The sequence below is a fragment of the Myotis brandtii genome, unplaced genomic scaffold, assembly GCF_000412655.1.
Source record: "Myotis brandtii unplaced genomic scaffold, ASM41265v1 scaffold382, whole genome shotgun sequence".
Classification (NCBI taxonomy): Eukaryota; Metazoa; Chordata; class Mammalia; order Chiroptera; family Vespertilionidae; genus Myotis; species Myotis brandtii.
In genome coordinates, this window is record NW_005364671.1 from 3,023,994 (window position 1) to 3,046,540 (window position 22,547).

A 22,547-nucleotide genomic window follows, 5' to 3' on the forward strand; every position below is an offset into this window, starting at 1 on the left:
GGGGAAGGCAGGAGGGTGTTGAAGCACGATGTCCCTTTTGTGTGCTGCCTCCTATTGTCTTTACCTTACTCCTCAGTCATCAACAATGAAGGAAATGGCTCTTCCAAGGTCAGAGCGTAGGGGACTACAGGAAGTCACTTCCTCAGTCCTAATCCAGATAGAATAAGAGATTGCCCTCTTCATGCCATTTACCACTTCCTGCCATGCATTATAGTTCTTTATTATTCTGTGTAGTTATTTTGTTCAGTTTTCTCCTCTACTAAACTTATGCAGCCTAAGAACAGCATCAATGACTGACTCATTTTGGGACCGTACCTAGTACCCAGCACCCTGCTGTTGTAAATTACAATTGGCAAGGAATGATACTAGGTGCGTTTACTCGTGTTATTTTATCTAAAGTCATGATGCCCCTACAGGGTTGGACTATTTTATCCCCATTTTACAAATAAAGCTCAGAGAAGTTAAATAACTTTACAAGGTCACACCTCTCATATATAGCAGTCCTAGGAATTCAGTTGAGTTCTTTCTGGCTCTGAAGCCCACTCTTTCCACTGGGAATCAATCTTAGTCCAAAGCATGAATAAATGGCACACCAACTTATCAGTCACAACGTAAGGCCCTGCGTGAGGGAAAATGAAAAAGTGGATATGACTTGGTCCCTGACAACAAGGAGCTCATAGTCTAGTGTGTGAGCCAACCAGACAGTGGATGGTTACTGAAAAGTGGTGTTAAGGATATTGCATTGAGTGCTGCCTGCTGGCTACTGGCTGCTGTGACACAGTGATGAACCAGACACATCTCTGACTTATAAAAGCCCCCAGACTGTGGAGAGACAGACCCATATGAAATTCCACAATCGGGCTGTACTGAGAAATATAAAGAGGGCTCTGGAGCCCAGATGCTTGTGAAGGGAATGGGTCCTAGGCTCTCTCAAGCCATAGCCTTTCTATGTGTCCACCCCCAACTCATTGTGAATAGATAGAATGAGGTAGAATCAAGGTGGAAACATGGAAGAGTTGAGGTATAAGAAGTTAGGTTTCTTCCAGAACCAGAATGATGTAATGTATCCATCCATCCACCTATCCATCCATCCATCCATCCAACCAACCACTATTCATTGAACCACTGTGCTTGCTTTGAACCAGGCCCTGAGGTGGGTTCCCAGGACAAGACAAGGCCACTGTTCCTAGGCGGTCCCAATCCAGTGGGGGAGATAGACATGCACACAAATGATTTCATACAGTGTGTATATGTGCTGTCCTTCTTCTCTCTTTCTGTCATCTCCCCCTTTGCAGGAAAGAAAGACCCCCTCCCTACAAGTACCCACTCCGGCGGGGCCCGGCCAGCAGCTATCCCATCAGCAAAGGGGACACGAAGAGCTCAGTGAACCACAAAGACCCTTCAAACTCTTTTTAAGGACATGAAGTCCTGGGAGGTCTTGTGGAGCATGCATTTTCTGCTGGGGCATAACATTAATCACCTTCTAGTTTCCAAGAGAAGGGCTGCGGGATAAGGAATAAGCTAGTGAAGAGGAAGGGAGAAAAATGAGAAATTTCATCATTGATTTTCCCTTTTACCAATGGAAAATCAATTGTAAGGCTTCAGCTTACAGCTCAGGAACAAAATAGGAGATGCAAACCAGGCGAGTACAGATGCCCTTTCCCACCACATAGAGATGCTCACGGGAAGAGGAAAACCTGCACATCCCTTTGAGAGGTTGGTCAGAAGTCTGTGCTCTCCAGCCCTTTTCCTGTTGAAGTTGTACAGTTACTACAGATGGTTACCTTTTATTTATTTTTATTTTTAATATATTTTATTGATTTTTTACAGAGAGGAAGGGAGAAGGATAGAGAGTTAGAAACATCGATGAGAGAGAAACATTGATCAGCTGTCTCCTGCACACTCCCCACTAGGGATGTGCCCGCGACCAAGGTATATGCCCTTGACCGGAATCGAACCTGGGACCCTTGAGTCCGGAGGCTCATGCTCTATCCACTGAGCCAAACCGGTTAGGGCCAGATGGTTACCTTTTAAAATAAGCTCTGGTTGTTTATAGTTTTAGAAAAGCTGTGCCCATATCTGCTGATCCAAAGCAACATCAACAACACATGCAACCCAGAGACACCTGTACTGCTGGGAATAATGGGACAGTTTTCGAAATTACAGTGGTCTCAGACATTCGGTCACTTTATGCATGAGTTGCGTGCTCCCTGACTCCCCCAAATCCCAGCATGCAACATCAGAAAACTATTCCAAGAGCTATTTCCCAATGGCCTGGGTGGTTTCATTGAGAATTTAGCTCCAAAGACAAAAAAAGTGTTGGTCACTCAATCTCCAGATTCTGGTGTCACAGATCCAGCCTGGCCACGGAAGAGGCCGGCATTGATAGTCTGACAGGGGGGAAGGCTGATGGCCAGGTAGGGGAGATACAAAAGACGAAAAGATGCGCTCCCAGGCAGGTGGGGATGATAAAATAAAACAACAGCAGCAGCAATTCCCAAGGTGGGGCAAGCTTAATGTTGTGCATTTTTCTAAAGAGTCAAGTGCCTTTGTATGATGAATGGGTCCAGGAGAGTCTGCTCCCTCCCCTGTCGGGGAAGCAGCAGGCTGAGTCACCCTCACCGCGACAGCCTGCTAATTAAAGTGACCTCCCGGAAATGAGGATTAGGAGGTAGGGAGAGGAAGGGAGGCTCCAGGGAGATAGGGCCTTTAGCACAAAGCTCCAGTGAAGCACTTTTTTGCTTTGGGTTGAAGATTTTCTAAGTTTGATGCAAAAATGAAGAGCAAAGCGTGTTCTCCCTTTGCTTATTGGTTTTCAGAAATTATAACAAAGAACCATATGTTCGCTGGCTACAAATGTTGTGTTGTGTATACAGCTTCTCCCCAGGGTGCTCGTTGCCCAGAGGAACACAAATAAAGTGGTTGATGCAGCTCTTCTGTCCCTCTGAGTGTTCTTGGCACCTTTCCCTGTAGGTCTCTCACTCCTTTGAGATCCAACCCGCCAACCTCACTTAGTTGTCAGGGACTCTATAACCAAGATAAGGAAGAACGGTTGAAACTTAACTTTCCTGGCAGTTGCCATGTCAGAGTCCTGGGGATTTAGTTGACTGCAACCAGCTCAACATGAGGCAACAGGGTGGCAGGCCTTTCAGAAAGAATAGCTTCTCTTGAGGCAGCATAAATAGAGGCAGATTGCATAAAGTAATGGAGGTGATAGTCCAGATCTATTTTTCCCTGGTCAGACTGTTTCTATATGTTGTGACTAGATTTAGGCCCCACTTTTAAAAATTGCTTTGATTAATTGGATCACAGGCCTCACAAGCAGTGAATATGTTCATAGTTTACAAGCAAAACACATGGAGCCAGGCAACTCTGGGTTTTAATTCTGCATCCTGACCCTGGTTCTGTCTCTTAATATCTGGGTGATCTTGGGTATGTTATTGAACCTTTCTGAATCTTAGTTTTCTCACCCATAGGATGGTAATAGTAATGTCTATCTCATTGTAGTAGTTATGTAGGTTCAATGAATTTGGGTATGGGAAATGACAGAAAAGGTGCTCAATAGATGGTAGCTATGCTACTGATAATACAACCAGGATGGTGAGTTGTCTGTAAATCATTTCCCATTAGAAATTGAAGAGGAGACTGAAGCTATTTGTCCTTGAGACAAAACCTAAGAGGGAGTAGAAGTAGGAAGGCAAAATCACAATCTGTATTTTGGACATTATTTTTGTCCCAAAGAAGCAAACTTTTTCTGTGTTGTCAAATATAAAGACCACATCCAGGGAAGTATTCTCAGTAAGACCGATTTCAGGTCCAAATCAGGAAAACTTCCTAGTTGTCAATCATTGGATGGGCTCCCATGGAAACAGTGAACTCCCCATCACCAGAGGTATGCAAGCAGAGTCTGAATAAACATTTGTCATGGAAGAAATGAGGGACTCTTCTCTAGGGGGATGCTGGATGCTCTGCAGCATTGCCTTCTAGTCTGTAACTCTGAAATGACCTGAGGCAGGAGGTTACATAACTGATGTCAGAGAATGAATTGTGCAGATGAAAAATATTTTTTAATGCTAAATGAGTGCCATTAAATGTCTATAAACTACAGCATATGGATTCCATGAACATTTAACATTCTTTTAGTCCAGCGATTTCCAGCTGGTGTGCCATGGCACAAGAATTTTTAAAACATGCAGTACCTGACTATTTAGTCAGGGGCACTGACCTCTTTTCCCTTAGATTGTCAAATAAAAGAGTGGCAACAGCCAATAGCTGTCTGGTGTGAATGAATCAAAATCATACCTAATTTTTGGGGGGTCAGATCAGCAAAAAGTATAATATATTTTTTGGTGTGCACAGAATTTTAGTAATTAGTTTATGTGTGCCTCGAGATGAAAAAGGTTGAAAATTGCTGCTTTAACAGAAAAAATACATGGGTATAAGGCCAATTGTAGGATGTTTTTGCAGTAGTACTGTCTGCTTCTTCACATTGGAAAAGCAGAGTGAAAAAGCCTGACCAAGAGAGGAGGGGTTTCGAGTGGACCTCCTGAGACCTTGGCCTGCTCAGCAACCCCTAGCTTTTCTGGACCAGGTTATACCCATGATCTCAAGTTAGAGGGGAAGGGTTTCAGCACTGAGATGAAGGACAGCACCAACCCAAGGGACTGTTGGGAGCATTAAACAGGCAATGGATACAATGCCTGGCACACAGTAAATTAGGTCAGTACGTATTTGGTAGATGTATGAATTGATGCTCAACAAATGTTAATCACTCCAGATTTTTATGGCTGGCACTCTTCTTACAATTTAAGAAAATAAGTCGGGGTCCTCTTAGGCAAGCCTCAGGGGTGCCATTGAATTACCATGAAAGGATACAGCCCATCCTACGCCCCTCTCCTATTCAAAGGCACAAGAAAAATTAGGTATTGACTCCTGGCTGCTGCTGCTGCTGCTGCTGCTGCTGCTACCAAGCTAACAATATCATCATGGCTGGGACCCAGCATCTGCTGTGGCCTTAGAACAAGAATCTGGGGCCGGGGGAGAGGGGCTCCTGCTTGCCTATTTCAGTTTTTGAGGCTAAACAGACCTTCAGTTCTGTTTCTAAGCCTCTGGACTGATGCCAAAAAAAAAAAAAAAAAAAAGACCCTAGCATTGTTTATAAAGGGTTGTGTGAGAGCAAGGTAGAGGCCCAGTATGTTCCTCCTCCCTCCACCCTTCCTTTTTGTACAATTGTCTCCTTCTCTCCCCTCAGAACACTAGTTGGTAGCAGATTCTACCCTTTATACCTGCTTGTGGCTCTATCCTGAGAAGGAAGTGGGCAGGCAAGAAGAGAGGCTAGAGCGCCCCCTGCTGGGTACCAGTGAGCGACACTGCCTGGCCTTGTGACATTAAGTAAATCTTGCCCTGTCTGGAGTTACCCCAGAGCTTCAACTGCCTTCAGTTTCTTACTCTTTGATACCGTGACATCCCAGGCAACCTACTCCCAAGAGTACTATGAGGCTATGATGAGAGGATGAATGGGAAAGTACTTTTTTTTAAAAAAAGCATTTCCCAGTATTTTCTCCCCTTGTTCTGAGATCTCCTAAATGTCCCCACTTGGTCCACTCTGCCTTTGACCTGGATTGCCCTGTCATGATCATCCAACAAAATGTATTAAACATCTTGTGTTTGTTAAGTGCTTCCCGTTCCTCTCTGCAACCCTAATTTCTACCTATCCTTCAAGACCCCCCTTCAGGAAGTCTTCCTTGACCTCCCAGCCCTCACAAATAACTTTTCCTCTGGGCTTTTAAGAGAACTCTTATCTAAACATTCATTTTGGAACTTAGAAATGGCTTTGGTATTTCACTTTTCCTGGGTATCAGCTTTGTTTTCCCAACTCAATTTTGCATTGTTTTTGGGGCAAGATGATTAGAGATGGCAAAAAATCAGTATTACTCACCGCTCAGGTCCCAGGGCCCTGCAAAGGCCAGGCAGAGAGTAACCATTCTGTGGGAGTCTTCACGTATTGCTAATGCTACCGCTGATGGGAATGAGGTGGCTGCTCTGAGCAGAACATTTCTGTGAGAAGGACATTCCTCCTTTTCTTTCTGCCTTTGGATGTTTCCAAACAAGGGCAACCCCCTGGGCAAAGTAGAGCAAACCTAGCTTGCAGGCCCGTATACAAAGTTGTCAAACTTTAAAGCTAAGAGCATCCATGGGAGAGAGACAAAGAGGGGAGACGGATGAGGAGAGGCTGGGGTGGGTGACAGATAATTGACTGTGGTGGATCTAAGTGTGAGTGTGCATGTGTGTGTGCACACTAGTCTAGTTGTATTATGTATGAGGCTTTTGTAACTTCTTTATATTTGAGTATGAAAATGCATGAGTGTGTGTAGTTGTGAATGTTTTTGTGTGTGCATCACTCAGTATTAGATGACAGATCATTGTCAATTCTAAGCACGTTTTCACTTCAACTCCTAGTCAGAGGTCCTAGGTTACATTTTCATTTGAAATTCTATCTTCTCTGTTGACATCTCATCCATATTAATGGGTCACCCCTCTGCCCAGCCTCCCTGGACTGTGCCCAGCGGGATGTCAGGGCCACCTCTCCTGCCCAGCCCCAGTGGAGGCTGATGCTAATTCTATCCAGCCAGACCCTTGGTGGACAGCTCACCCAAAGCCCCTTTCCTGACTGTTAGTGGGTGACCTCATGTTCAGATCTCTTTCCGGCATCTCTTTGTGTTCCTGTTTCTCTCTCTCCTTCTTCACACCCTTCTGGACTATAAGTAAAACCAACAACTGTGGTGTGGTGTTATGAAGGGAGCAGCTGCTCTCCTTAACATCCCGATACCTTTCCATACTGCTCCTGGGAGATAGATGCCATGGTTTCAGCATGTTTATTTCTGCTCAGGTTTAGAAGGGCTCATTAAGGCCTGCTCTCCACTGGGCTGAGCATTGGGTGGTGGTCAGAGTAGTGGGTACACGATTGTGAATAAATACCTCATTGCTCTGGTCCATAGAGGAGCTTCAGGGGGCTTGACACTGTGTTGAAATGCAAATACACAGGATAGGGACTTTCAAAAATTAAACCTCGTTCATCCTGCTTGCCTTAATTTGTTCTTTAGTAAGTTCATTCATTTATCTATTCATTCATTCTTTCTTTTGTTCATTTGTTCGTCACCCTTAGGCAGGCCATGTGGTTTGTTAGGAAGAGGGTTAACCCAGAGGCCCGAATGTAAGCCTGATTTAGCTGCTGTCATCTTCCCTCCTAGAACTTCAATTTCCTCACCTAAGGATGGAATTAAGAATGATTATTTTCCTAACTCACAGGGTGGCTTCAGGAACTTCAAGGAAATGGGTGTAGTGGGGAGAAGGAACAAACATTCTCTGCAAGCATCCATCCTACAACCACACAATAGGAGGGGGATAAGGGCTAGGGACAGGGACTCAAAATGATCCATTAGAAAGAGTTTGAACTGGGAGCAAAAATATCTGGAATTTAATCTCAATCTACTAGCATTTATATAACTTTAGAAAAGCCACTCTCCCTCTCTAAGCCTGCTTGTTGATCTATAAGACAAGCCTGTCTAAGTAGGTGATCACTAAGGGCTCCTACAGTTGTGCCATTTGGGGGTCCTAGGACCCCTCCCCACCCAGTTGCCTACCCTGCAGAATGGTCTCATATCTACCTTGAAAAGTATGTCAGGTTGCTACACCCTAATGCTGTGGGAAAGATGTCTAGTTAGTAATGTTTCATTCTCAGCTCAACAACACTGGTGCCGGCTTCCCAAGGATTCTCTCTGTCCTCAGACCTGACGCTGAACCAGAGACCACTGGAGAGATGAGACCAGCGGGTGACATGGTGAACCTTGCATACAGAAGGTGCAGTGCTGTGGATATAATTAACATCACTGTGTAGTTGACACCAGGGAGCACCCCTGAGCTGCCAGATAGAATAAATAAAACAATGTTTCATCTTAAGTGTTGGTTAACAGTAACACAAAGACTTATGAATTATTTATTATACTAGAGGCCCAGTGCATGAAATTCGTGCACTGGGGGTGGTGGTGTCTTTCAGCCTGGCCTGTGCCCTCTCGCAGTCTGGGAGCCCTTGGGGGATGTCTAATTGACTTGGGGGCAGGAGAGGCTCCTGCCACCGCTGCACTCACCAGCCGTGAGCCAGGCTTCTGGCTGAGCAGCATTCCCCCTGTGGGAGCACATTGACCACCAGGGGAAGCTCCTGCGTTGAGCCTCTGCCCCCTGGTGGTTCAGTGCACATCATAGCAACTGGTTGTTCCACTGTTTGGTCGATTTGCATATTAGCCTTTTATTATATAGGATTTCACTGCACAGACCCGCTATGGCTGCCCTAGGCCCTAAGAGAAGAAGGCACACCCTGATTTCAAAGGTGTGCATTTTAAGTTGCTTACCAAACAACTGGAGGATTAGCTTCCTGATGAGATGCCATAATAGACTCATGTAGACAGGCGGGCACAGGAGTATGGACTCTGCTATCTGACAGATCCAGCTCTTCTGCCACATGATCTTGAGCCACCTCTATAAACCTTAGTTTCCTCACTGATAAAATGGAATTAATTCATTCCTGGGTCACAGGAGGTTAGTGAGGAATAAATGACATGATGTGAATAAAGTCCCTAGCAAATGGAAGTGTCCCTTTGAGGGTAACTCTTATTATTAGTCACATCTACATTACTCAGGCTCAGTACTTCTAAGATAGTCAGTCAATCCAACACACTGGTCTGCACACTGAGAAGCTGTGGTTCCTCATTGTAAATGAATAATGAGGTAGGTAATAGGGTCTTCTTTCACCAATAGGTACTCATTTATACAGCTTTAACTGTGTCCTTCTCTCCTCTTGTTATAATATCATCAGTCTTCATTCATTCATTCATCCATTCATTCATTCAGAATACCCACCATGGATCTTAGCTTGGGTTCTTCCAAAAGCAAAGAGTAGGACAAGAAACAGAGAGCAATCAGCTTATTTGTCAGGGTGATACCTAGAAGCAGAAGTAAAGGGAGAGTCAAAAGTGAGACAGAGCAGAGAGAAAATCCAGTAAAGGGTGTGTTAATGATCCCTTACCTCTGGGAGGAAATGGATCTCAATCCCTCTAGGGACTTTGTTAGAAATGGTATAAAAACACTCCTTAGAGTTGTTTCCCCATGGAAAGTAAGACAGTTGAGGGTTACCTTTTGGGGCGCAAATTTCCCTTCACTTCCTGGTTGTTCCTCTGCAAGGCTGATCCCTGAGGCAGTCGAGATCCACCTGATAAGGTATGCTGGCCAAGTACATGGAACTGTCCACTCTGGCTGTGCTAAAATCAGGTGAGCAGAGGAAATGTGAGGCAGGCAGCCTGGGGCTAGCTACACATGGACACAGGTGGTCGGGTGAGGCATGAGTGCTTTGTCTTTGCTGTCCCATGCTGGGAAGTTTGGTAGGAACAGTGTCTGAGTCAACTCTGCATCCCAAGAATCTAGAACAGTGCATGCACAGAGTTGCACAGCCACTGATTATTTGTTGAGTGAAAGGATGGATGGATGGATGGACGGACAGTTGGGCATATGGATGGATAAATGGGCTTTTTCCCATCTAATTTTTACCTAATAATGTAGGATGAAGTATGGAGGAGGTTGGATGCAGAGAGATTTTGATGTACAGGGGTGATCAACATGGGGCAGGTAAGTCATGGAATCCTCCAAAGAAATGAACCTAGAGCTGAATCAAGTGAGCTGAGCCAAATGAGCCATCAGTGCCAGGCCTGTTGACTGTTGTCTTACATTGACCCTCCAGCTTGGAATTAAGCACAGATAGCAGCCAGAGGTGCAGCTGAACTGAAGTTGTGAAGAAAGAGGTGAGTAGCCTGAAGCTTGGGATCTGAGGACCACAGATTTAGGCACTCGGGCCTTTGCAGATCCGTGCCCTTGCTGACTGTCCACTTTGACATTACATGAAAGCTGAGTTTCCTTCTAATAATCAGTGCATTTGACCAGAAAAAAGGAAAATAAACACAAAGTACTTGAGATTTTATACATTTTTAGACACCATTTTTTTATTATAGTTGAAATCTTAAAGGTAGGATCAATTTCTCTAAGTAACATTTCCTTTATCCTATTATGAACTGTTTAGAAATTGTCAAAATTTTAAAAATAGAAACAAGTATAAAGACAATAACTCACACTATTAAGAGATGAATAACTTTTAATGTATTTTTGATACATTTTTAAGAAAAATTGAGGTAATTCATATTTACAGTTTTAGATATTTCCTCCCACTGAGCTCCCCAGCTGGATTGTGTGGTATATAATTTTCATGTGTAATTTTCCATGTCATTGAATGTTCTTTGAAAACATTAATTTTAATGATTATATAATATTCTACCATACAGAGAAAACCTAATTTATTTTCCCATTTCCCTCTTCAACATTTTGGTCATTTCCCATTGTTTGCTATTATACATTTTGCTGGTATGAACAGAACTGCAAAACTCTTCATATGAAATATGTCCTTTAAACTTTCCTACAAACCTCTGAGGTGAGTACTATGCAGATCCTATTTTTGCAAATTAGGAAACTGAACATCAGAGAGGAGTTAAATAATTGGTCAAAGTTCACTGTCTTAATTTAGGTCCCTAAGAAACAGACCCTGGGAGAAGGACCTCAGTACAAGGGCTGCGTTTAAGAAGTGCTCTGAAGAAAAGAGTAGGAAGATGAGAAAATGAGCTGAGGAAGGTGGGGCAGCCAATGAAATATTTGTTATTCAGCAAGTTGCTACCATGGACAACCTGAGCTTAGTCCTGTGCAGAAGCCGGGGAGCCAGTGGACTCATGTCTCAGAATCATCCCACGTGAGGGGTGTGGGAGCTAGTATTTTTCACCAGTTCCCATCAGTTTTGGATGAGGCTGCTCCCAAGGACCCTAAGTCTCCATCACTTCTGGGCTGCTGCGGGGAGGGGGCAAACAGGCTCTGGCGGCCACAGAAATGCAAGTGCCGGCAGTCAGAGATTGGGCAGCATTCCCTGCATGGATGAGGGCAAGGGCAGAAGAGTGGGCAATAACCAGGGCTTCTAGGGTCAGTCACATAGCTAGTAACTGTCAGAACTGGAATTTGAATGCAGATGTGCCTAACCCCAGAGTCCTTACCTTTAATGACCTGGCTTTGCAGAGAAACAAATCTTCCTGTGACCTTGGCAAGCCACTTCATCTCTCTGAGCTCCAGGATCAATGGGGATTATTCTGTCTGCCATATCTGACTCAAAGCTCTGTCATGAGATGACAGCATGGACATGTCAGCACTTTGATGATCAGCAAGGCCATCGTTGGTTCAGCTTTACTGACCATTCCCATCAGGTGGGTAGGAGCCACAGCCGGCAGACATTCAGAGATTTTCTGCTGATAACTAAAGGAAATTAATAGAAGGTGGCTGGTTCCCTGAGTTTATTCGATGAGTAGTTTTCTAGATTAATTACATATCACACAATGTACACACAGCTCATTGAAATACAGTGTAAGTCCTTGATGAAATCCGGAACATTCCATTTTTCTGGCAAGAGGGAAGCAAATAGACACAATTGCTCATCTCCATGCACTGATAGTCTCCAGGTCTGGAGTCTCCCAGGAGGGAGCTTAACTGCTCCGTAAGCTTCAAACTCAAGGGCTCCTCAATGCTAAGCTCCTGACGAGCCGCATTAAAGTAAAAATGACAAAGATGCCAGTTGACATATGTATTAAATATGCAGATCCTGAAGGAGCTGATGTGGGCTGTTCATGCCAATGAGGTTGCACATGGGAAGTCAGTATTGCTGCAGCCCTCCCGCAGACTGAAGTTCAGACTTAAGGATAAGGTCAAGACAAACTGGAGATTTGAACCCTGGTCTGGTTGACTTCAAGCCATGACTTCAAAACACTGAAGATGTTTTACAGCTTCACCAAACACTGGAAAACAAATGTGAATTAGTAGCACAGAACCATTCTGTAGCGGAAACCTACACCAAGACTTCTATACCCAACCCAACCCTAGTGCAGGACTGTATGAGGCTTTATCTAGGTATTTTTTTGTTTTTGTTTTTTGTTTTGTTTTGTTTTTGTATAGGGATCATGAGTTAAACAAAGAATTGGGTTAGCATGTTTACTCCTAGATACTAAGGCTATAATTCAAGTGGCTTTCACCAGGTAAAACGATGGTGCCAGTGTCTCCAACATCTACTATTGCTAATGCCAGATTTACATATGTTATTAATTATCCCAGAAACCCTGAAAGAAGGTACTCTAGTCCCCATTTTATAAATGAGGAGTTGGAGACACAAGGGTGATGTGCCCAGGGTCAGCCACATCACTAGTAAGTGGTAGAGAGAGGATTTAAAGCCCAAGCACTTTTACACCAAGACACTACCCCTAACTCTCTAAATGTTTCCCAGACTCAAAATACTTAAAACTCACAAATTGTGCCAATAATTCCAGATCCTCATCTCTAACCTAACACCATCCCAGAAATTCAGATTTATATAGTCTTTTGATGACAAGGCATCTCAAACTTAAACAGAATTTTTGATTTCCACATTTTTTTTAAATCCCTGCCCCAAATATCCTCCTCTTATCCATGCAAAATGCTTCTCAGGCCAAATGTTTTGTTGCTATTCCTGATGCCTCTTTTTTGATCCTTCATTTCTAATACATTAATAGACCTACAAAATACACCCCAAATCCATCCACCTCTCTCCATCTCCATTAGAGCCAAGCCATCACCATCTCCAGCCTGTGTGAATGCAAAACCTTCCTAAGGATCCTGCTTTCACCTCCACTCCACTGTAGTCCATTCTCCACAGAAACCAAAGTGCTTTTTTTTCTTTTTACAAAAATATAAATCATGTCATCTGCTACAGATTGAATGTTTGTCCCCCCTCCCCCAATTCATATGTTGAAACCTAATGCCCAATGGGATGTGATTAGGAGGTGGAGCCTTTGGGAGGTGATTGGGTCATAAGGGTGGAGCCCCCATGAATGGGATTAGTGCTCTTATAAAAAAGACCCCACAGAGCTCCCTAGTCTCTATCCACCATGTGAGGACACAGCTATCACTAGAAAGTGCTCACCAGACACCGAATGCTAACATCCTGATCTTTGACTTCCCTGCCTCTGGAATTATGAGAAATGAATCTGTTTCTAAGTGCCCTAGTTTATGGAATTTTGTTATAGCAAACCGACTGAGACCTCATTCCCCTGCAGAGAGCCCATTATTTTTTCCTGACCATGCTTAAACAAACAAACAAACAAAGTTTCAAATGGGTCAATTGAAATGTGCACATCTTAGCTTGGCATCCACGTTCCCCTGCAGAGAGCCCATTATTTTTTCCTGACCACGCTTAAACAAGCAAACAAAGTTTCAAATGGGTCAATTGAAATGTGCACATCTTAGCTTGGCATCCACAACCTTACGTAACGTGGCCCCTAAGCACCTCTCAGACCTCTACTCTCACCACAGTCCCCCTGTCCTCTATTCTCCAGACACATTGGTCTTCTCAAACATGCCATATTCATCTGGATTAGGACTATAGCACTAGCTGTTCCCTCCCTGATTGCTGCTTATACAGAATCTCTGTTTCTCAAACATGCCATATTCATCTGGATTAGGATTATAGCATTAGCTGTTCCCTCCCTGATTGCTGCTTATACAGAATCTTTTTGGAAAGCCTTTTCCTGAGCACCTAAGCCAACTGACTGACTGTGGCTCCCTGGTGTCCTCTAGCATATGTGCATACCAGGGCATTCAGACACTGGGCATTCCTGCTCTTCTGGTTTCTTTACTGGGATATCACAAATAGAGTGGACCAATGTGACATTCCACACTGGCCAAACAACCAAGGCTCCTCCAGACTATTATTCTCTTAGCCCTTTTTAATACTTTGCCAAGGCAGTTCTAGCATCTTTCCTCATTTCCTGCAGGCCTGTATGTGTGTGTGTGTGTGTGTGTGTGTGTGTGTGTGTGTGTGTGTGTGTGTGTGTATTCAAGACTAAAGGAACCATAAAGTCGCATGTTAGGATTGGCTTCAGGTGTCTTTTCAGGATGCTAAGTCCTCAGTCACAGGTTAATACCCCCATTTAATAAAATCTCTCTTATTCAGACTTATATCCAACTACTACCCACAACCCCCACTGCACTAGTTCCTTAGGATGTATTCCCAGGTGTGCACTCAGTCTGTGGTGGTGCACAATAACCAGATGAATAATTCTTTTGTCCCCTAATGCTGGTCCTTTGAAAAGAATCAATAAATCAGAAAAACCTCATGCTAGACTCATCAGTAAAAGAAAAGGTGAGAAGATACAAATTATCAATATCAGGAATGAAAAAGAGGATATAACTACAGATACTATAAATAATAAAGGAGAAGGAAATGTTATGACTTACTTTCTATCAATAAATTTGACAAATTAGATTAAATCCAAAAATTATATGGACACACAGACTACCAAAGCTTAGGCAAGAAAAAAGGATCATACAGATAGTTTTATATCTATAAAGAAATTGAATTTATAGTTAAAAACCCTACCACAAATACCTTCTAGGCAAGATGGTCCCACTGGTGAATTCTAACAAATATTGAACAAAGAAATAATATGAAATCTCTACCAAGTCTTCTGAAAAATAGAAGTGGAGGCAACACTTCCCAATTCATTTTATGTGGCTAATATTACCCTGATTAAACACACACAAACACACTTAAGGAAAGAAAACTACAGACCAATCTCTCTTATGAGTACATATATAAATATCCTTAATAAGAGTTTAGCAAATCAAATATAGCCCTTTATGAAAAAGATGAGACATTTGACCAAGTCAAGTGTATTCCTGGGATATCAGTTTGGTTTTAAACCTTTCAAATCAATATAATTCATTATTTTAGTAGAATAAAAAAGTAAAATTAAAACCAAAAAATAAAAACCTCTTAGCAATTGGTTTATAGATACCCTGATAAAGGGTATCTATTATGGATTTTCCCACCAAATAGGCCTAGAACCAATGACAGACCTTCTATGGACATGGGCAAAGCTGAACTACTGTGAGTGTTACTGTAGCATGACCCATTGTGTTCACTGCTGAATTCCTTCAACAGTTTTTACCTGAAGTGGGTATTCAGTACATATCTGTTAAGTGAATGAGTGAATGGATGGGTAAATTAATGTTTTCAGATGTCTTGTCTTGATAAAACTATCTGTATCTCACTTGCTAGAACATGGTACATAGGAGAAACCTGAGGGAATTTACAGATGTAGCTGAGGTCAGTCTGCTGATGCGTGGGTCTCTGAGGTAGCCCAGGGGACTGTATGCATATAAATCTTGCTATGCCTCAGACCCATATCCTCGAAGCTAACTAATTCTTTTGTCTGCCTCTGCTTCTGCTAATACTTGTGTAAACTTCATCACTTGATTCCAAAGCCTTCTTTAGTGCAAGGATGATCATACCCACTTAACAGATGAGGAATATGGTAGACATGGATTGTTTTCTTTCCATCCATTTCACTTTGCAGTTATTGTAGTGGTCAGGCTAATGGATGAGATAAACCCCACTTTCAACTTAAGAGGTGGCCTTGATTGGTCTAGAGCAGGTGTTGGCAAACATTTCTTCAAGGAGAATCAGTTAGTGAATATTTTAGGCTTTGCCAGTCATAAGATATCCATCCCAATTATACTCAACTCTACCAACATAGCATGAAAGCAGCTATAGACAGCTCACACACAAATGGACATGGCTGTGTCCTAAATCAACTTGATTTGAAAAAAATGTTTGGTAGCTCAGATTTGGTCTGTGGACCATACTTTGTTGACCCCTAGCCTAGAGCAGTTTTTCTCGCCTATGTTCCTTATTTGAACTACCCAACATAGAAAATGATTTGAATAATATGCTCTCAATTCTCCTAAGCTTGGCAAAAACCTAAAGCAGCGGCTCTCAAAGTGAGGTCCTTGGCCCTGCAGTATCAGCATCATCCGGGTATTGCATAGAAATCTAGTCCCAGGGCCCACACCTGAATAAGAAACTCAGCGAGTGGGGCTCAGCAGTCTGTTGTAAAAGCCCTCTAGGTGATTCTGGTGCACACTCAAGTTCAAGAGTCTAGAGCAGGGGTGTTGTTCCGGGGGCTCAGCACAGTTTAAGAACCCATTGTGGCCCTCGAGTCAAAAAGTTTGCCCACCCCTGGTCTAGAGTCTAGATTAATCAAGAAAAATTCTTCCCATTGCCATGGTGTAAATTCAGGGATGTAGCTAATCAGTAAATGGAATTTTCCTAATCACAGGTATTGGTTTAGGAGTGATCTAATATGGGAAAATTTTTCAAAATATTTAGCAACCAGCATAGCAAGGGCACTGACCGATCAGAATCAGTGCCAGCCATTCTGAAGGCACCATAACAGGGTTCTGAAGGCCCCTCTTAGGTCAGGCACTAAGCCTTCCCTTGCTGAATCTTGGACTAGTCTGCAGGGTTCTGGGATGCCCAGGTAGAGGAGAGGCATTCCAGGGGGAAGCAGCTATTGGGAGGGGGAGTAGCTATCTACCAACTATACGCAAGTCTCACTATTTCACTGTAGCAGTGAATACCGGCTGCAAAGCTGTGCTGGTTCAATTGGCACAAGCCTCAGCATTTCCCTTCAGTGATTGTAGAAACAATAGCCCCCGCCACATGTGATATGTATCCATGAAGATGTCAACCTAAAGATGAAGCCAACATGGGAAGCATGCATGGCTGAAAGGACCTGAGAAAAATGGAGAAGCCACCCTAAAATCCATCCTACTTCTGGGTGTTCCATCCGCCTGATGCAGTGTGAGTTGAATTTTCTAGCTTTTGTAACTGAAGGCCTTGTATCTGCTGAAACCACTGAAGAGAGGCCCAGAGACATATCACAGGGAAACATGTTACTGAGGGCCTGAAGGAACTGTCTCCTTTCTTCCCAAAGATTTGGGGAAGGCAGCCCCTCCCTCCTTCTTCCCAGGGAACTGCTCAGGCACCCTTCCCTCAGCTGCGTGTTGGGCGGCTACCATGCTTGTTTATTAGTGAAATGCGTCTGATCAGAGAGGCCCGCCTGACAAGTTCATTACATATCAATTTAATTAGCTGATTTACATTTAATTTACATTTCAATTAATGTCTTTAGCGACAAAACGCCGCCTTAATAGGGTAATTGCCTGTTAGGCAATATGTAAAAGAATAAATAGTCACATTCTGAGGAAGAATTCCTATTTTCAATTTTTATTACCATAAATAACTGAAATAATTATTGCTCTTAAGGGCCATGTCCTCGTTTCCTTCTGGGCCTAATTATAAAGACTTAGTACCTCATTAAGCAAAATGGTTTTGGAGCCACAGAAAAACATTACTCGAATCATGATTCATTAGTTTCGGCAAAAGGGAAAACTGTGATAGTTGTTCTGTTTGGGGGGCTGGGGTGACAGTTAATACAGGCAAGCCTGTCCTCTCTGAGCCACATGTCATGATGGGATATTGGTCGGGGGTTGCTCAAATAGCCTCTTTTAAGGATTTCTGGAGATGAGGAGCCCACTACCTCTTGAGGCAGACTTTATAGAGCTCTGGATTTTAAGTTCTTTCTTATATTAAATTAAAGTCTGATCCTCTCCTTGAATCAATTGTGGTAGGTGCCTGCTAGAGAAGATATTTTACCAGGGGTATAATTATGAGATAACCATTATTGTGTAATAAGAGAGACTGACCACTCAGAATAGGCAGGCAAAGAAATGAGTTGGAAAGGAGGACAAATGATCTGAGAAATGGGGAGAATAAGACTCTGTATTTTGAAGTTCAGGAGGAAAAGCTGCCGTTCATTCAACATGAATAGTAGAGGAGGGTAAGGGACAGAGGTTTGGGTCTGAAGAGTCAGACACCAGAGTTAAGTGAAAATATGGCTAGTTGTTTCTTGAAATGTGGCTGGGTATTTAAGCTTGAAAGAGCAAGTACTAAGAATGGAAAACTTCAGGGTCAAAGTATGGGGTTCCTTTAGGCTAGGGTTATCCTTCCTCAAAGAACCATAGCAACTCCCCAGCTGGCCTGCAGTGTCTCTGTACTCTGCTGGGCTGTATTCAACAGTGCCACCACGTGGGAGTCAGATGCAACAGCAGGAGTAGAATGCCCAGTGCTTACTAGTAATTCTGTCTCTATTTGACTGTGAAAGCCTAATAGACCCCGGTTTGGATTTGATTCTTAGACAATTGGAAGAATGAAGAGGGGACTTAGGGAAGATACATTGGACTTCCAGAAAGTAACTGATCTACAGGGTGAGGGAAGGGAGAATTTGATTGTTATTGGAATAAAAGGTAACCTTATTTGCACCCTAGTATTTTGGATGTGTTTATTCCAGTTAGATCACCACTGGTCTGAGCTTTCCCTTCTCTCCAACTCAGAACCAGTTTGCTCTATGTAAGCCCTTCAGGAATTAAGTGATAGGATTTAGGTCCCTCAATCCACCTTTGCTCACTCCAGAATCACATATCTTGGGTAAACACCTCTAATCATCCAATCCCTCTTAACTGCTTTTTTTAGGCTAAGGTTTTCAGACACCTTAGCCACTCAGGTATGGAAGTTAGAAGATTTGTTGATAGCCTTGTAAAGCAGATACCAAAATCTGAAGGCAAACGTCGGAATCAGTCAACACAATGCAGGGTGGAGGAGGCTAACAGGATGGCAGTCGCTGGTCCCCACCAGCATGGAAGTCTGGAGCTATTTTTATTCTTCCCAGTATTTTTGATCAGCATAGAGCAATAAGTCTCAGCTCTGGCACAGCTACATAAAAAGATATAATGAAGTAGTACAGGCTTTCATCTCTTCAGAAAATTACCTGAAAAGAACTGCAAATGCAAGCTCACTCAGTCAGGCATGCGGAATTGGTGATTCAAATACTGCCACTAGCTGAGAGCTATGTGTTTTTCTAAACTCGTGTAGAGTCCTGAACAAAATAAGACTGCTCTGTACTAAAATTAGGCAAAAGTGGCTTTGAGTTTCTATGCAAAATGAAGTTAGGCTGTAAATTCAGATATTTATAAATACGTTTTTCACCTTAAGAATATGTGGAGGGGTAGGGTTTGGGGATGCTGAACGCTTCATTATGTATTTCTGAATATTTCCCACTAAGTGCCAGGACAGTCATTTTTAAAAGACCCACATTTTTCTGAAACATAAGGTGATGGCATTCTCATGGAGAACCATTTATCTACAGCAATGCAGATTTATGCCTCAGTTTCCCTTCCTTTCAGACCCAATTTCTTTTGGAACTTAGATTTCTGTCCGAAACCCCAGCTCCTGGCCTTCCTCTTGTCAATGCCCAGCAGTCCAGGGATGTAGGCCTGGTCCAGTTCCTACATCCCAGCTGTTCCTTGCTGGTTAGATCATTCAGGGCTTCCATGCAGAGTATCACCACACTCTGAAGTTCACACAAGCTACTTTTGCTTGGTTGTGGCCCTCTTTATGGATCACGAGAGGGTCCTGCTTATCCACCTTGGGAACAACAGCCTCCCATGTCAGTGTCCACCCCTGTTATCTCAGATGCAGCAGTTGGTGCTCACTGACCACACTTCCCTCTGCCAGCGCCTGTGATTCTCTGCTTTCTGCAGCTGCTGGAGCCCGCTCTGCCCACATGGCAGGTCAAGGAGGACTGGAATTAATACTCTCACACAATGGCTGATGGGAATGCATGGATAAAGACACCAGATTTCTCGCCCTTTGGGTGGAATGATTCTCAGGTATATATTCTGCACGGGCTCTCAGTGAAATTAGGCTCCAGTTCCCCACAATGGTGATCTGCACGGCCTCCTTCCTTATCCGATTCGTTTCCTGGGATCACCACCTCAATAAACTACTTGTACTGGTACTCAAATAATTGTCTGAGGGTCCTGGGGAAGCCAGACTGAGACAGGGAAAGCAAAGATTCCAGGAATCCTGTTTGCATAAGGCCTCCTGGGGAGAAATAGTGTCAGGACTTGAACCTGATGGTTGAGCCCAAATTCCAGGCATTTGAATCCTCAAGCGCATTGGATCTCACAGGATCCCCTCAGCAGGATGCACAGGTTTTCAAGGAGTTCATCCTACAGGCGGGGCCTATAACTCCTGTCAGGATCTTGTTGGTTTGTGGGTTAACAGGAAAGAATCATGTGTTGCACTTGATAGTGGATGCTACCATTCAACTGTCTTCCAACTTGGCCCTGGACTCCTGTCAGGATCTTGTTGTTTGTGGGTTAACAGGAAAGAATCATGTGTTGCACTTGATAGTGGATGCTACCATTCAACTGTCTTCCAACTTGGCCCTGGATAGCATGACCCACACTTGTCAAGAATGAATATGAAAACTGGAAAGGGCGTTGACCTTTGGTAAGCTTTGTAAGTAACTGTTTTCAGTAGGTTACCTGTCCTCTGAAGTCTGACTGAGGGGCATGTCTGCACTGCCTGGAGAGACTCCCCCTTCAAGGCCCCCGAGAGGGAAAGCAGAGAAGCCAGGGTGCAAGTGAAGAAACAGCTAAAGAAAGACAGTAACTCAGCGGAGGTTTGGGTCTCCATTCTTCTGTCATGGTAGTTGCACCCATGGACAAACAAAGCCACTACGAGGTGAAGTGGAGAATGACTGTGGCACCATTGGCTGGCCAGCTTCAGTGGTTCCTGAGGACACCCTTCTCCCCCACCCCCTGGGGAAGAGAGGGATCGGGGGCTTTGCTGAGTGGGGGCTGGGTCAGAGGCCTGCGCACTGCCAACTGCACTGTGTTCATAGCAGGTCTGGGACACTCTAATCGGATGGAGCTAGGGGCACACTGTGCTTTGGTCAGCACATTCCAAAGCTGCTCTGTAACTTCAAACTAGACAGGGGCCTTCTTTTCCTCTTTACAGTTATTGGCAAAGTATCAAATGTTTTATAGGGCAAATGCTGCCATCCACCCAGCTGTGCTCAGCAGTTCCTGCCAGCGAGGATGTTTCAGTGGGGACTCACACTAGGCTAACTTCAGGCTTAAAAGCCTGCATCTCAATGCAGCTCTTCATGCCCTTTAAATGTTGCAAATCAAAGAGGCACACAGGGAGGGTTGGTAATGGGCAAACTTCCTGCCACAGCGATGAGAATATAGCCCTTTGTGTGGTAGAACAGCTGGGGTGAAGAGGAAGGAGAACACAGGCAGCTCACCCAGGAGGTCGGAAGCCCCAGTGGACAAGCAAAGGTAGTTTCCCTGGTTCAGGTCAGGCTGGGGTGCTGATGACACCCCATCAACAACCAGCAGTACCTGGCATCTCTTTCTCAGGTATCAGCACTGTTCCTCCTGCTTCCTCCTCTTCTTCCTCCTTTACCTCCCTTCCACATCTATTCATTCTTTGAGTGTCCGCTATGTGACAGACCAACAAATTTATTGTATATTCAAGAGGCGTCAGGGTCCCTGACTTGCATTAGCTCCTTCCTCAGTACTGTGTTTGCCTATCACATTTTTCTGTTCATTGCCCAAGGAATATTTTCATAGCAATCTTCCAATTTCTGTCACTGGAAGCATTCAACCAATGACTCGATGTTCTCTTTGGATTCTGTGGGGGAACACTTCTTATAATTCTGCTTACAATGATCTAACCCTGGTTATAACGATGTGTTAGAAATAAGGAGTGTGAGGGGGAGAGATAGAGATAAAGGAAATTAGAGGGGAAGAGGAATAAAAGGGAAGGGAGATGGAGGAGAAATGGAGAGAACAAAGAGATTGATCAATCCTTTCAATCTTATATGCAAATATGCCCAAATCCTGTTTCATTGTTCTTGTTTTATGAGCAAATAATTTCTAACTGTGTCTGCCACAAGATATTAATCCCTATCCTACTGTTTTTCTCCCCTGCTTGCTGAGTCCCAGGTGTTGTTCCAGGTGTTGCCATGGATGAACCATTATTGGTCCACACACCAATGGTTTTCAACCTGGTTACACAATGGAATCACCTGTAGAGTTTACAATATATAATCTGCAACTGTAGGAATGAAGCCCAGGTAGCTATATTTTCTAAATTTCTCCAAGTGATTCCAGTGAGGATTGAGAACACTAGTTCTCGGTCATGGTCATGAATACCCTTTTCTCATTTGTGAGATATTCCACTTCTGGCCTTCCCTACAGCTGCAGGAGGCCCTGTGACCTAGCAAAGGAGGTCTGTTGGGATGCTTCTGAAACAGCTTTTATTTCCCTATGAAAAGGTACAGGCATGACTTTCTCGTTTGTTGGTACTTCCATTTGTCCCTTTTCCTGTTGTGAATTTGGACAACCAGCCTGAAGACAACCACCATGAAGACAAAAAACATCTTTAAAGCAACAACATGCTGAACACAGTTAAGTGGAAAGATTGAAAGACCTGGGCTTGCAAACCAGGTGAGCTCCAGCTGCATCCCCCTCCTGACCACCTCCAGACTTCTTGTTATGAGAGATAATTAAATGTCTTTATTTCTTAAGCCATTGGTAATTGAGTTTTCTGTATTTTGCAAGTAAAAGCAATTTACCTAAGTATTTGGTATTTTCCTATGGTGAAAGCTATTATGATTGAAAAAAGAAAG

At 43.6% G+C, this 22,547-nt stretch overlaps 2 protein-coding genes across 5 annotated transcripts in view; both read left to right on the top strand.

The window, feature by feature from the left end:
• BEND5 (BEN domain containing 5) overlaps window positions 1-7,920 on the top strand; it is a 1,007,185-nt gene extending 999,265 nt beyond the window's left edge. Inside the window, exon 13 of one of the 2 annotated variants that reach the window (XM_005872514.2) lies at window positions 7,742-7,920. In XM_005872514.2, coding sequence (XP_005872576.1) covers window positions 7,742-7,823 — 82 coding nt within the window. In that variant the 3' untranslated portion in view covers window positions 7,824-7,920. Of the gene's footprint in view, window positions 1-1,295; window positions 1,834-7,741 lie in introns of those variants that run through there. The other variant, XM_005872513.2, reaches the window with a different exon arrangement.
• A 3,177-nt stretch (window positions 7,921-11,097) lies between these two features.
• Window positions 11,098-22,547, top strand: part of SPATA6 (spermatogenesis associated 6) — a 68,999-nt gene continuing 57,549 nt past the window's right edge. The window contains exon 1 of one of the 3 annotated variants that reach the window (XM_014544816.1): window positions 11,098-11,345. In XM_014544816.1, coding sequence (XP_014400302.1) covers window positions 11,220-11,345 — 126 coding nt within the window. In that variant the 5' untranslated portion in view covers window positions 11,098-11,219. The remainder of the gene's footprint in view (window positions 11,346-22,547) is intronic. The other 2 variants (XM_014544815.1, XM_005872515.2) reach the window with 2 other exon arrangements.